Below are 14804 nucleotides of genomic sequence, written 5' to 3'. Positions count from 1 at the left end.
GCTGTGGGAATCACAGGACAGAGTGAAGGTGTTTTCATATTCAGGAACATTACCTGTGAATAAAGCAGGCTTCACTTTTTCTCACGTAACTTGGATTTTGGCTGGAGCACAATGATAACAGCAGTTTAGGATTGCCTTATGAATTCAAAGCTGATGTTTAGTCATAACTGACACAGGGAAAAAAATCATATGGAGAAGAGACCCATATAGCAGGTAGGAGTTTCAGATAAATTAAACAAATAGTGACAAACACAAAGGAAATGAAGTCTGTTTCCCTCTGTTCTTATAACAGATAAGAGTCAGCCATGTAGAAAAGCAAGGAAGACAGGAAGGGGACGACCTTTAAATGCTCGGGAATAAGTAGATAGCATACGGTACATGGCTGAGGAGCATTTGTGTTCAGCGTTATGATTTATTGTGGTTGTAATCTGAGAGGGGACGACATGTCTCCAAATCATGAATGGAAGAAGAGTAAGAACTTGTTGTAATGGAAAGCTACTGCACAAAGACGTTTCCTGTTAAAGTTTCTAGTTATGCTTATCTTAAATTAATTGTGGCTAATAAGGAAAAACTGGAGCAAATTCATATTACCAGGGCAAGTGTAGAGGAAGAAGAGTTTTTTCCTAATGCTAACTTTTCTGGGAATATAAGAGCTGGAGTTCATCTATGTTTTAACCTATCCTCCATTGGCCTTTGTCCGTTTACCCCCTCATTCAGATGTCTCGGGACACAAAGTGTGCACATGCTACCATAATGGCTGGGCAGGCATGTGCACCATTTTAGCAGACTTTCAAAATGCTGTGCTTCCTTTGTCTGTATTTTGCTTTCCTCCTCTCTTTTTCCCCCCCAGCTGCATGTTTTTTCTTGTAATTCATGAAAATAATGCCAACCTGACGTTTCTTTTAGCCCCTACTATGCGATTAGCTGTCATGTCTTGTAGGGCTGGCAACATGTTTCCATGAAGTCAGTTTTGTTTGCTCTTTTGTTCGCCTCTCTGTGCCCTAAATATCTAATGGGAGTAACATTATTGTGAAGATACATCCCCTGTCAGAGATGCTCAAGGAGTGACAGAACAGCATTTTGATGGGCAGGAAAATTTATTGTTTTGTAATTCCAAGGTAAATCTGGTTTATGTACTGTAACAAAACCCTTCGTGTCAATCACGTTGCCGCAAGAGGGAAAGGTACTGTTAGGTGAAATGGCATTTGATTCAGTATTCCTTGACTGGGTCCCTATAGGCTGACAGGAAAACCAGTATACTCTTGGTCAGATTTGGTAAACAAGGAGAGAGAGAAAAAGAGGGAGGGTTTGCAGAGAGTCAACAGTCTGTCCACCGCGCTAATTTTCACTGAACCAAGATGAGTAGTGCTGTTCTTTGACAGGAGGACAAAGCCTCATGAAGTGAAAGGTTATATCAGGAAATTCAGTCACTCGTCTGAAATTTGCAGGCTCTAGGATTCTCTCTCTCTTTCCCTCCCTCCTTCAAAACTAGTGGGCAAAAGGCAAAAATGCAGCTGTACCAGGATTGTGCCGGGTACAGGCAATGCTGCAAAGCTCCACTGCACTCTGGTCCACCAATTTGCCTGCAATAGACATCTGCAATTCCGGCTCATAAGATCCTCCCAAATTATAGCAATTTGTGTAATGAGTCAGTCCTGGAAATAAACATCCAGCTCCCGAAACTCATTTCACTTATGACATAAGCCAGGATTAAAATCCTAGACTCCAGCAGGAAGACACAAAGCCCAGCCATTTTGTTGCTCACCTCTCTATTGTTTGTCTTCAGTGCACAGATTACTCCATGGGAATCACTTCTTTCCTCGTGTCTAGCCTCTGTACACTCGTGTGATCTCCTTATCTCATGACCTTTTTAAGGTGTTCTCATGATGCTTGTGAAATGAATTTTTTCACGAGTAAGTTTTAATGTAATCCTAGAAACTGAAGATTAAGAAAGTTTTACAAGCTGTAACTTCAAGTAGTCTGGATCGTAAGTTTAGAGACTAATTTAAGCTCAGGCTCTTTGCTTTCATAAAGAATGATGTGTTACTTCTGGACCAAGCAGTCATATGTGCTGCAGCCATCGTTTGGGTCAAGGACGCAGTCCTACTAACAGGAAGTAACGTTGAGCACTCTGCCTATTCAGGGAGGGTGTCTGCATGATGTTTAGGATGCTTGGTGTATAAGTCATTTCAAAATCCTACGCAAAAGCTGAATAATATATTCCAGAGGCTGATGATCTCATTTCAAAGAGCTGTTTGAGGGAGAAAAGGACTCAAATATATCCTGGGGTTTTTTCTGGCTTTGAGCTTGCAGCAGCTCTTCCTTTGTTCCAAACCATTGCAGTTGCAATGAGATTGCATGGCTGGGATTAGAAGGCTGTGGTAAGACAATCAGAAGAGAAAGAGCTTCAGGGGCTTAAGATAATGTCTTTCTACTGAAGTTGCCAGTTGCCTCCCCAGCAGAGCTGATGGAAAAATATGCGTATGGTTCAGCACAAACTCTGACTTTAGTTTAAACTGATAAAGGAGGAAGGAATGGGACTTTCAGCTCAGTTAGCAAGACTCTGACCTGAAGCAGAGCAGGAGCGCTCTCACGGTCTGTTCCACCAACCCTGCTAAGGGCAGTAGCTTCTGCCAAAGGGAAGAATGAGCAGTGTAGGAGAGAGAACTTTTTAAATCTCTTCACAGACATCCTCCATGTCTTTTCTGACCAGGTGTTTAGCTTTGTTGTCGTCTTCTGCTCCTGGTAAGTCAGGCATAAACCTTCACTCCGTTGGTGATACTAAACTCCTCCAGGGAGATCCAAGGAAAACATCCAGAGAAAAGAATGTTGTTTTCCTTTAGATTAACGCATGCCAAAGGCAAAATGTATTATAATACTGAATCTTCAACAATGCATACCAAATATAGCTGGAAGTTGCTTAAATAGGATACGTGGCTCAGTGGATTCCAGTTTGTCCCAAATAAGCAGCTGCCTGATTTTTTTTTAAAATAAGTCCATCTAAATGTTGCTAACTATTGTAACCATATGTCTCTCAGACATAGTTCATTCAGCTTAAATGTTTTGTGACCACTCCCTGCTAAGTGACCAATTTTTAACTGTTTGGAGGAATACAGTACTTTGATTAAAAAAAAAAAAAAAAAAAAAAAAAAAGGAAAAAATAAAAGAGGGGAGGGTGGTATTTTTATATTCAGTAAACAGGTTAAATTAGTAAATCAATGATCACTTGAATGGTAGAATGAGATGGTGTGTAGCTGAGCCTGTTTCATTGCTAAAGATTCTTCTACTGGAGATTTTCAGATATTTTGTGCGAAGATACTAACAGCTAAAATATCTATTTATGTATACATGATATATATATATATATTTTTTTTATACTTAGTTGTATTTTTCATTTGTTAGCCACAAAGAGACTTAAGGCTGCAAGTGTTGAGTGTGGGGCCTTGTTCACATAAATCATGCCTCCATTATGTGAATGGATCCTTTGTCACTTTGTGTTTGTTTTTTGTTCGTTGACTTAAACTGAAATTAAAACCAGATGACAAAAATTGCGATGAGGCTGTGGGATCTAATTGGGAGGGAAAAAAGAAAGCTTTTGAAACACGGTCCTTGAAAAGGGAACAGCAAACAAGAAGGCTTTTGAGCTAGGAAGCTGATATTCTTGCCTTTGTTAATGAAGCCCATGTGGCAAAGGATGCAGAGAAGTGAGTGTTGTTCAGTGGGGTGCATCAATCAATGACTGAAAACTGAAATTTGCAGTTATCTGCAGTTGGCTGCCACCTGTGCGTGGCCAAGTCCTGAATGCCATGACTCCTCCTCCTACCCTTTCCTAAGGCCTGGAAGCCACAAACCAATAGAAACGTCCCCTCATCCTTCAAAGACAATATTGCTCTTTGAAGTGACTGTGCCATTAGTGGTTGGTTTGTTTGTTTATTTATTTATTTTAGTCACAATTGCCAGGACACTTACTAGTTACTCAGGGTGATTCTGTGCTTGACCTAATGCTGTCGACATCTAACAGGGTGGCAAGCGTGCAGAGCGAGCCAGGCCAGCAAAACCTTCTTCTGCAGCAACCCCTGGGGAGGAAGAGAGGCCTGCGACAGGTGAGAACGTGGGGAGGGAACAAACCTGCTTTCCTTCTGTTTGCTTTGGTTTGGTTTGGTTTGGTTTTTCTAGTCTATGTCAGTTTTGGAACCATCTGTGAGTGTGACCTATCCCTTTTACCTAATTTGCAAAATTCTAGCATAGTCATTGGAGTTAGTAAGCTCTGACAAGCCCCTAAGAAAGGAGGTGCGCTCTGTTTTAGCTTTCCAAAATCTTTTCTGTGTAGGCTTTTGTATTTTTTTTTAATTGAAATGAAGGTCACACAAACCTCATTGCACTGAAGGTCTCACAAACTGCATTGCGTTACATTCAATATTGAAGCTGAAAAGGCATAAGAAGCAGAATTTCACTAGCTGTTTTCATATGAAGGAGATATCTGAGCCACAGAAACTTTAAAATGTGTATCTGCTAAACGCACGCCCAGTGAACAGGCATCTAGAGGAAGAGATGATGATGACGACGATTTGTTCTCCTTAGTGAGCTACAGACTGTGTAATATGTGATCACGCCTCAGCCGAGCATGACTCTTTCTTCCAATATTTAGCTTCGAAGACCACTTCTGTCACGTCAGAAAACTCAGACTGAACCTCGTAGCCGTCACGGAGCTCGACTTTCGACCACGCGGCGGAGCATCCAGCCAAAACCAAAGCCTACTGGTAGGGCAGCACTGCATTTTCAGAACTAGCGCTTCATATTTTAAAGTACAAAATACTATGTTGTTGTTTTGGCTTTAAGGAAGAGTTAATATGTTTGAAGAATATGTAAGATCTTTTCATTGTAGAAAGAAGTGGTGCCCTGTTTTACTAGTCTGTGTTTGGTTCAGGTTGGTAATGGCTGGAAATTGTAACAATCTACTTGCTCTTCACTAGTGTAGGTTAAGTGAAGTCCCAGCAGTTTCATCTTTTTTTCCTAGTGAGTGGATGTCCTATCAGAAAATCGTCCTTTCAAGACACTTTAATGGTTTCTCCAAAGGCCATCAAGGTGCTAGATATGGACAGCGAACTATCAGGTCTCCTGAAGGTGTCCTCCACTGAGAATGCCTTGGCTGAAACACTCAGATGTGCAAATCTTTAAGCTGCTAGTGAAAGTGGTAGAAAGAAGGAAACGTCACGTTATTTGCAACCATCGCAGTAGAGTGCCTTAAGGGTTGTATATGGAAATAAATAGGAGAACTGTTGTAGTCTTTGCTGCATCCATGCAATATGTTTCCCAGGGTCAGCGCTGCTAAGTAGGGCAGGGTAGCTGTATTCTGCACCATCTAAAATGAGCAACTAATTCTGGAGGAAAGACTTGGAGGAGCAAAGGTTGCTTGCTAACTCTCCAGGTCAGTCAGGATTGCACTGGGGCAACAATGCTGTTGGAGATGTTTGGAGCGTGACACTTGACCGAGACTAGTTAAAAGCAGGAGGAGGGGTATCAACTTTACAGTTAAGTTTTAGCCTAGCTGCCTTCACCCTGTGCTACTCTTTTGTTATCGCTGTAAAATAGATTCAGTCCAGGGCAGGAACTGGGGGGCAATCAGCTGCCCTCTTTGTATTCTCAGATTTCCTGCAAAACCTTGGGGAAGTCCCTTACATATTTGCATCTTGGTTTCGCTTTAGTTGAGGGCAGTAACGCCAAACTCACACGGGAATTCAATTCATTGTATTCTTCTGGGATGGAAAGATGTTATGAGTGGCATTTATTTCACCAAGCTGTGGCAAAGATAGGTATGCTGAGTAGTTTTCAGGACATCCCTGCCTCTTGCATTGGCTTTAGAATAAGACTAGGGCAAAAAGCTTTTAGATTAGACTCCGTTTAGCCAGCTTACAAAGATGGAATGAATCATGAATCCTGTCTTAGCTGTAAAAACTCTAAGGATGCTCTCTTTGCTTTGCGTGTTGTGCTTTCAGTCCTAAATCAGACCATTTTAATACTCAGTTTTCTGTATCTTTTTGTACCCTTAGTGGAGCAGAAGCGGTCAGTGACTTTCACTGAAACCCAGGCTGAGGCAACAACAGCCTCCGCAGCCAACCCCTCAGCTGCAGTAGCCCAGCAGCAGGGCTGCAGCCCAAGCAGCCCCCCGGGGACCAGCAAGCAGGAAGCTCTGAGTAAACCTGTGCTGACTTCCTCGCCTGCCATTGTTGTAGCTGATCTCCATAGCCAGACTGCTGGCCAGGTAATGTGATTGACAGTTTTACCATGCGTGCCTGCTGCTTCATCTCAGCTGGGCTGATTTAAGTTGCAGGGGAAATTTATAGGGAAATGCCTAATGCATCACAGCGATATAATGAAAGCTAGCTTGTGAGTGACGACAGCAGACTCTTCTGTGTGTCTTTCCTTTAAGCCGAGTTTGCCGTTCATCCCCCTACTTTTATAAACCACTGACTTCTAGATCTTTGCAGTGATTCTTAATTTGCAAATCTGTTTCCTGCATCTTCCCCTTTCACCTTCCCATCACACGCACACGTCCTTCTGAACCTGCTCACCAGTGCAAGTGTTCGTCTACTGGTCCTCACAGCTTGCTCTCTGAGAAATGGAGCTGAGTATTTGCTAGACCAGTTAGTCCTTAAGGAAGGATTCCTTTAAAAACTCATGACTGTTTTAGCAAAAGTAGCACACTTCAAAAGAAGCTGTTTGTCCAACGTTCTTCTGTGTTGGACACCGCTGAGGGCGGTGTAAGGACAATCACAATTGTCCTCCCAACCCGTCAGTGACATTGAGATCACTTTTATAAGCCCAGATATCTAGTGTCTTGTGGACGAATGTTCTTTGCCATGAACAAATGAAGACACCCCTTACAGAAAATGTACTCAAAAATGAAATGAGGAAGTACTAATGACTGAAATCAGATAAGCCTTTCTGGTCACTGGTACAAATTTGATTCACCAGCAACAGTATGTATCATCATTAGGGCAGAATTTTGGAGATGTATAACCTACAAATGGCTGCCTCTTCAAAGTAAAAAGTAGTTATGAGTGAGAAAATGTTATAGACGTTCCCCTGCATTTTTTCTCCCTCCTCCTTTCTCCGAGTTCTAGCCTGACAACTGGCTCTTCTCAATTCCAGAGCGAGGCACTTCCTACTGAGAAGGAGAAGGAAAAAGAGGAGGGCTTGGAGTCCCGGCCAGCAACGGCACAGAGCACCCCACCCGCACAGGTCTCCGACACCGAGGACTATGCTGGCCTTGAGACCACCAGCTTGCTGCAGCACGGGGACACTGTCCTTCACATCAGCGAGGACAATGGGATGGAGAACCCTTTGCTGGCCAGTCACTTCAGCTTCGCACATGTGGAGCTTGGGGAGACTGACGTCGATCTAGATGAATCTCATGTTTAAGTCTGGGGGAAGTGCAGTAGTGGGAGGAGGAAGAGAAATTGTACCTTCTCCTTTGAGTCCCCTGGTAACTGATAAAAACAAGAGCACTTTATTATCCAACAGCCGAATATCGCTAACAGCCTGTTTGCTATAGATTGGCAAATTTCTGTTTGTCAAATCTGTTTCAGTTCAAGGTGAGACCACAGGAACAGAGGAGAATTTTTTACAAAATTCTCAGGGTTGGGGTGTGTGTGCAAATATGTGGTCCGTAAAACCTTGATCTGGCAATCTGGCATGTACTGTGATCATGATCAGCAGCTTCTCTGGGTACTGTGTGAGGCTGTTGTACTGTGTGAGGCAGAAAAGGAAAACTTCTTTGAGGTTGTGCCCCGGGTTTATTGTAGTTTTTGGGAGCAGGGCTATATCCAAGGCTCTTAAAACTTAGTACTGACAGTCAAAAGCTTGATTTTTTTCACCCTGGGACTATTGTTTCTAACCAGGGAGCGAGTAGATTTTTTTTTTGTTTTTGAACTGCAGACTTTAGTTGAGTTTACTTTTGTCTGTTGGTTTCATTCCACTCTGTAAGATATTACCCTTGTGTTACAAAAATATTTGCTCTGTAAAACTAAATACAGTACATACCGTAGGAAGGAATGCACGTGCTGTGCACAGATATAGATGGGCAGGGGGCGAATGGTCTGCAGATGGTATAAATAGTCCTAGCTGTCCTGCTTAGAGGTACTGAGTAATTCATCTCTACTGTTTAAAAAAAAAAACAAGAAACCCCATCAGGAATGCGTGGACCTAATGGTACCTAGCAACTGCTCCATTGATGCTGTCTCATGTACTTAGATATAGGGATTTAAAGTAAATATTTATATATGGTATTTTCATGTTCCCATCTATACATATATACATATATACATAGATATATATATACACACATATATATCTACATTGTAAACAAAAAATGGGTATTGCAGGGCAGAAACTTGATGAAAGAATCTATTTTTGGCATGTTGAGATTGTATGTAAAAAGGTTCCATTTTACCTCTGTAGTGTTCATAGCTGCAAGTATTAGATACATACATGTAACATTTATAGGTAGGTGGTGAGGCCCCTGGAAAATCGGCTGATGTCATGGCTGAGTTGTGGTTTATGCTGCAGCATCATGGAGTTAAACTGAAATGTGAATTTAGCCATTAGCTACTATGGGCAAACTGCAGAACAGCTGTGAAATAAGCCATGAAATCGTAAGCAGTGCACAAAGTAAGTGTGCTTTGGGATTCGTATACTGGATTTTTCAGCTCCCGTTAGAAGAACAAGATACTGCAGTTTGTATTCATGGCATTACTGTGCAGAGGAAAATCTTTAGGTCGTCCTAAGAGTTTCTAAAATGTGCTAATTAGCAGTTGGGAATTTTTTTGACCGTGGGGGTTGGTGATGTGAACATACGTGTCATAAAACAGCATTACTGAAGAGACAGAATAGTATCCTCTCCATCTCCCTGAAAAGGACTCGCAGATCTCTTCAACAACTCAGAAATAGCTGTTTAAAATACTGCCATAAAAAAGACAGTCTCACTGCTGTGGCACAGCATGCAGGTTTGGAAAATTACTGTATATCTGACTGAGGGCTTCAGGCTTTTCAAATCCATGGAGCGTTCACGCTGTGCTGCCATGTATTTGTCAAATGGTGTGTACAGCTCCCATCAAATGTGAGCAATGTGAGCAGAGAACTCATACACGCTGAACACCTGAAGATAACAAAAGCTGTTCTCCCAGGCTTGTGCAGCGTCCGGCTCACAGGTTTTGTGCACGCTCTGCTTCCATTGTGTTGGTGAGAGATGGAGACTCTCAGCACCTCTTGGAAAAAGCGGGGCTAGAGAGGCAAAAATATGTGTGCGTGTTTGTATACACACACACACCCATATATATATACATATATATATATATATATGTATAGGTGGAACACTGGTGTAACTTTAAAGCGCACATGGTTTTGTAGAGGAGGTGACTGGGTGAAGATGGCAATGTCTCAGCGGTGTTCTGAATGACAAACTGCTTGCTCTGCTGACCAAAAATATGCTGTACTGCTTCTTATTTTCTCAGCACGCCGGAGCCAGCACCAGCTGCCTATAGGAGACTGCTTTGGATTAATCTCCTAGCTTGGAGGTCACTCAAAGAATTGCTAAATTCCAGATGCTCAGTTTTATTATTAACAGTGACGCACAAATGAGAGAGAACACAGCTTCACTTTCAAATCCCAGGTAGGCTGGGTTACTGGCAGCCGGGTGGGGAAGGAGGAGAGTTGTAGGTGCAAGCTGGGTAAAGAGCTGAGACGCAACACACACAGAATTCATGGTGCGTTTTATGGAGTGACCTTCTCTGCTCATCGTGAGGAGGAGGAATTCACCTTAATGCCAAGTAGATGGCCCGCCACGGTGTTCCACTCTAATGAAGAGAAAATAACTGTGATTCACTACATTGAATTCAGTGTACGTAATAAATGTTTCCATTAAGGTTTCCCACTGTCACAGGTGAATCCGCAGTAGTAAGCCATAGCAATGACGAAAAATGCCTCTCTTTGAAGTGAATTGTGCTAAAAAAATCAATGCAGCTTATAAATGATGTAATCTATAATGTAGTTTTATTATTCAGGTGGCCCAGTGGATGGCTTTAATTATGCTAGATGGTGGCTAAGAGATTGAACAGACAGGCAGACCGGTCAGTCTGTTTTCTTGTCTCTTTTATTTTCATATTGGTTGCACTTAAGACTGTACTAATGAGGTGCGTACACATGTACCTCAGCTGGTTTTGCGCTTTCTTCCAGTATCTGTATAACAAAACTGGTATATTCCTGGCGTGCAAAGAAATGCTGCTGCTTAATGAGTGTTAGAGGCCTTAAGTGCATGTCGTGTTCAACAAATGTCCGCGCTGTACGAGTCTCGTCATCGCTGCGGTCGGTCCCGCTGCCTCGGCACTTTATGCTAATGCCCGTGCTGTCCCGAGGACCAAATACAGAGGAGTGTGACAGCAGAAGGACCCAGTGCTGTGTTCAAGCCTGTCGCGCGCCGCCGTAGCGGTCTCCCTCTGTAAAGGGCTTCGGTATCCTGCTGTTTGAGGCTGTGTCGGTGTGGGACGCAGGCGACGTTCGTTAAAACGAATCCATCGGCCTTCGCGATGCGCCTCGCCCGAGGCCGCTCTCCCGCGGCAGCCTCGCGCCCCGGCCCTGCCGCTCGCCCGCGAGTGGTTGCGGCTACGGGTGCGCGGGCAGGAGCGTCGCGGCGGGTCCGTTTTCGGTGGGCGGCCGCGTCCCCGGGGACAACGGAGCAGGCTCCAGGGCGGTTTTTAACTTGCTGGGGGCTTCAGCCACCCACATCTGTCAAAAGCGGGTTCCCTCTCCGCAGCCGGGGCCCTAGAGCCGAGGGCAGCTTCCCCCGGCCCCGCGGCCCGCCCTCGCCCTGGGCGGCCGGTGCGCGCCGGGGCGCCGCCTCCCCAACGGCCCCAACGGCCGGGGCGGGGCGGGCGCCGCGTCCCGGCAGCCCGCGGGGCGGCGCATGCGCGGGACGGCGGCGGCGGCGATGGCGTCGGGGTGCCGGATCGGTCCGTCCATCCTCAACAGCGACCTGGCGGCGCTGGGCGCCGAGTGCGGCCGCATGCTGGACTGCGGGGCCGACTACCTCCACCTGGATGTAATGGACGGGTAACGGCCGCGGCACCGGGGCGGGCGGCGGCTGCGGCGGGCGGGCGGGGCGGGCCGGGGGGAGGCGCCGCTGGGCCCCCGGGGCCGGGCCGGGCCGGAGCGAGGGAGCGAGCGGCCCCTCCGGCCCGGCCCGGCGGGTCCCGTCTGACCGCCTGTGCGGGGGCGGGTTTCTCTCTCGGCCCGAAAGACACTTCGTCCCGAACATCACCTTCGGCCACCCCGTCGTGGAGAGCCTGCGCAAGCAGCTGGGCCAGGAGCCCTTCTTCGGTAAGGCCGGGGGCGGGCCGGGGGCGGGGGGGGGCGGCGGCCACGGCCCGCCCCGAGCAGGGCCCGCCGCCGTCCTGCCGGGGCGGACCCTCCTCTCTGACCTGCACGAGCGGCTGGCGCGGCTGCTGCCCTTGCAGCGTTACCGAGGGGCGCCAGGCGCTGCGTGCTCGCCGCCTGGCCGGCACCAGCCGTAGGGGAGGTGGTGGGGCATCGCGCGTAGAGACTTGCTGCAGGTTTGTGCTGCAGCTCCCCAGCGTTACCTCGCTTGCTCGCTATCTTCTGCTCCGCTCCCTTCTTCCAGATATGCATATGATGGTGGCCAGGCCGGAGCAGTGGGTGAAACCGATGGCGGTCGCAGGCGCAAACCAGTACACCTTTCATCTAGAAGCTACAGACAATCCAGGCGCGTTGATAAAAGACATTCGGGAGAATGGGATGAAGGTGAGGGGAGTGTGGGGATGGAGTAGCATGCTGCATTTACCTTAACTAACTAACTAACTGCCCCGTTTCTGGTAACGAAAAAAAGAATTGTTGCAGTTCCTGCGGTTTACAGATTGGCACCTGCAGCCCCAACGCTCTTTGCCCACAGTCTTTACTTACAGTTAAAAAAACAAACAAACAAACAAAAACCTTCTTTCTTTAAAGCAGTCTGGCCTTACTGCAGTTGCACCTACAATTTCCCAGTTCAGTTCTTAGCAGTTTGCAGCCAGTTGAAGCCAGTCTAGCTCTGTTTGTGTTATCCTGAAGGTACGCTTGGATTTGTCTTTCCCCTTCTGTAGGTTGGACTGGCTATCAAACCTGGAACTACAGTTGAACACTTGGCACCCTGGGCCAATCAGATAGATATGGCTTTGGTGATGACCGTAGAACCTGGGTTTGGAGGGCAGAAATTTATGGAAGATATGATGCCAAAGGTAAACTCAGGTTCCCTGTTCTTGTTTATTGAACTTAAAGCTAAGGAACGGTATGCAGTGTAGTGGTGAAGTGGGGGGAGAAGGAGAAAAGAAAACCTCACCTCGATGGAAGACGCTACATGTTGCTGTAGCAACTCAGTACAAGATCTTAACGCTAAGCTTATTGTACTGTTTTGTAGGTTCAGTGGCTGAGGACGCAGTTTCCCTCACTTGATATCGAAGTGGATGGTGGAGTGGGGCCTGACACCATCCATAAATGTGCAGAGGTAAGAGGCTGAAACAGAACAGCAGTCTCAAACAGTGTGTTGGAAGACTCACTCAGTCTTCTCTCAGAAAGTAAGAGGTCTTGCAGCTTGTTTTTAGTGGGAGCAGTAAAGCAGATTTATTATCAAAAGCCACTTCAGGTATAGTCTTGTGACCCCCCCCCCCTTTTTTTTTTTTTTTTTTTTTTTTTTTTAAAACAGTGGCTACTGAACCCTCCCCTAAGCTAGAGAAGTTGCTTGTTTCTTGTAGGCCCGGGTTCTAATTCATGCATTAAACGGGAGCAACAATGAAGTAATTCAAGAAAGCCTGTTTGGGGAAGATTAGCCTTTTCCAAAATTGATTGGCTGATGTAGTTAGTTAGAGGCGTGATACCTACATCCTGAAAGCTGTGCTAGTTTGCTCTCCAGTCTGGAGTTCACAACTTCCCTTTACAGCAAGAAACTTCAGAAACGGATCTGGTCCCTGTTACTGAGTGGGTTGTTTAATGTCTTCCAGGCAGGTGCAAATATGATTGTATCTGGCAGTGCTATTATGAAGAGTGCAGATCCAAGATCTGTGATCAATCTTCTAAGGAATGTGTGTTCAGAAGCTGCTCAGAAGCGGTGTCTGGATCGATGAGACCTACTCGAGCAGTGTTCAAGAAGGCTCTGTGCGTGCAGGAGAACCCTTGTTTCTCATGCGTAAGGGAGGGCTGGATGAACGTTAATTATGGAAACTTGCTGCTGCTGAACAGAAGAATCATTCCTTTGCCGCAATGAAGCAAGCAGCAGTGAAAAACATTCTGGCTGTTTTTCAGGGTTGGAAATGCAATGGTTTGAACCTGTCTCTTGCTTCTGTGGAGGCTAATTTTGCAGTACAACGTGTAACGCTGACTGGAGCGAACTAAAATTCAGTCAGTTTTCGCTTGCTAGATGAGTGTGGCATCACAACACGTGCTCTTGTGGAAGACTCTAATGAACCTGCCTTCTGCTGTCTGTGTTTTGTCATTTGATCTGTGCATTCCTACCAAACTTTTCCAATGGTTGAATTAAACACTTCTCTTGGTGTGGTAAGTCGCTTCTAACTCACTGTCAAAATGCGTGGTTTTGGTAGTGGGTTTAGGAGAAGTGCAGCTCGATAGGACTAAAAAGCCCCATGTATGACCGAAATATTTGTTTTGTTTTTACTGCATAGACCATAGGCTCTTTAGTACTTGACCTACTCTTAAGTCTCACAGCTCAACTTAAATACCTTCAACCAGGTCACAGACTGGGTAGTAATTTCTCATTTACTCTACAACTAACTAGCTGAGACAGCTCTGACGGAAATCCTGGAAGCGATGGGATTCCACAGAAGAACGTTGCTTTGAAAACCTACAGAGAGTTGCCATGCTTGATCTTAGCCCACAGCCTCTTTACTCAGTATTTGATCACGGACTAAGTGCTCCAGAGAGTGGCAGAGTGCAATGCTGCCTACTCAAGTGATTTCAGTGTGTGCAGGTTGAAATACATTATGTCCCTGCGTGGAGATGGTTTTTCAACTGTAAAGCTGTTTTATTTTAGGTTCTCGTAACTTCCATTTGTTTGCCATAACTTTCTAGCATGTCCTATTCAGGCAAGTTCAAGGGGAAGATTTAAAACCTACCAGAAGATGACCTCAGTAGGTTATTTTAGACCTGCTTCCTGTGGCCCTAGTTAGTATTGCTGGCTCCTTTAATATTTTGTAGTATTCTGCTTGGTATCTTTTTTTTTTGTGTAAGTTGTAATTATAGAAGGGTTGCGAATGATCTGCTGCTCGGTGGCAACAGGCCAGAAAGCTAAACAATCAGTTTCCAGTCCATTTCAGTAAGGCCCAAAACAGACCTGTTGTTGCTACAGCAAAGCAGCGTATGGCACCCACCAAATGCTGAGGCAGTACTGGAGTGGATGCAACCCCCTCCTACCCAGGCCCAGGCACTGCGCAGAGGTGGGGGGGGTGGTGGTGGTGGTGGTGGTGTTTCTAACAGGCTGACCAGAGCGCTGGCTATGTGACAGCTATTAGGCTCCATCTGCGGTAAAACAAAGCAGGAATGCTAAGTGCTCCGTACTGTGGAAGGAGACAGCTGCAGTACAGCGTGGGGCACAGCCATCTTTAAGTAGAAAAGAGTAGGACTAGTTCAGACAATCTAGAGAAGCCGCTCTGAAACAGCTAAACTACTTCTTTTTTTCCTGTGTGGCTAATTGTGGTTTAGGTGAACAAATGTCTTTGCTTCCTATTTCCCCTTTCCTTTGTTTC

General features: G+C 45.6%; 2 protein-coding genes across 14 annotated transcripts in view; both read left to right on the top strand.

Moving 5' to 3' along the window:
- Positions 1-10289, top strand: part of UNC80 (unc-80 homolog, NALCN channel complex subunit) — a 142345-nt gene extending 132056 nt beyond the window's left edge. For all 13 annotated transcript variants that reach the window (XM_009688661.2, XM_068947936.1, XM_068947935.1 and 10 more), the window contains 4 exons: positions 4022-4103; positions 4649-4760; positions 6051-6262; positions 7153-10289. In XM_009688661.2, coding sequence (XP_009686956.2) covers positions 4022-4103; positions 4649-4760; positions 6051-6262; positions 7153-7422 — 676 coding nt within the window. In that variant the 3' untranslated portion in view covers positions 7423-10289. The remainder of the gene's footprint in view (positions 1-4021; positions 4104-4648; positions 4761-6050; positions 6263-7152) is intronic.
- Positions 10290-10932: 643 nt separating this feature from the next.
- RPE (ribulose-5-phosphate-3-epimerase) lies at positions 10933-13525 on the top strand. Its single transcript, XM_068947925.1, has 6 exons — positions 10933-11106; positions 11294-11373; positions 11675-11814; positions 12153-12287; positions 12467-12553; positions 13047-13525. Exons 1-6 carry the CDS (start codon positions 10961-10963, stop codon positions 13167-13169), a joined length of 711 nt encoding a protein of 236 aa, XP_068804026.1. The 5' UTR covers positions 10933-10960; the 3' UTR covers positions 13170-13525.
- Positions 13526-14804: the final 1279 nt, after the last annotated feature.

The sequence above is a fragment of the Struthio camelus genome, chromosome 6, assembly GCF_040807025.1.
Source record: "Struthio camelus isolate bStrCam1 chromosome 6, bStrCam1.hap1, whole genome shotgun sequence".
Taxonomy (NCBI): domain Eukaryota; kingdom Metazoa; phylum Chordata; class Aves; order Struthioniformes; family Struthionidae; genus Struthio; species Struthio camelus.
Note: the sequence above shows the minus strand (reverse complement) of the source record. Positions and strands in the feature narration are given on the sequence as shown.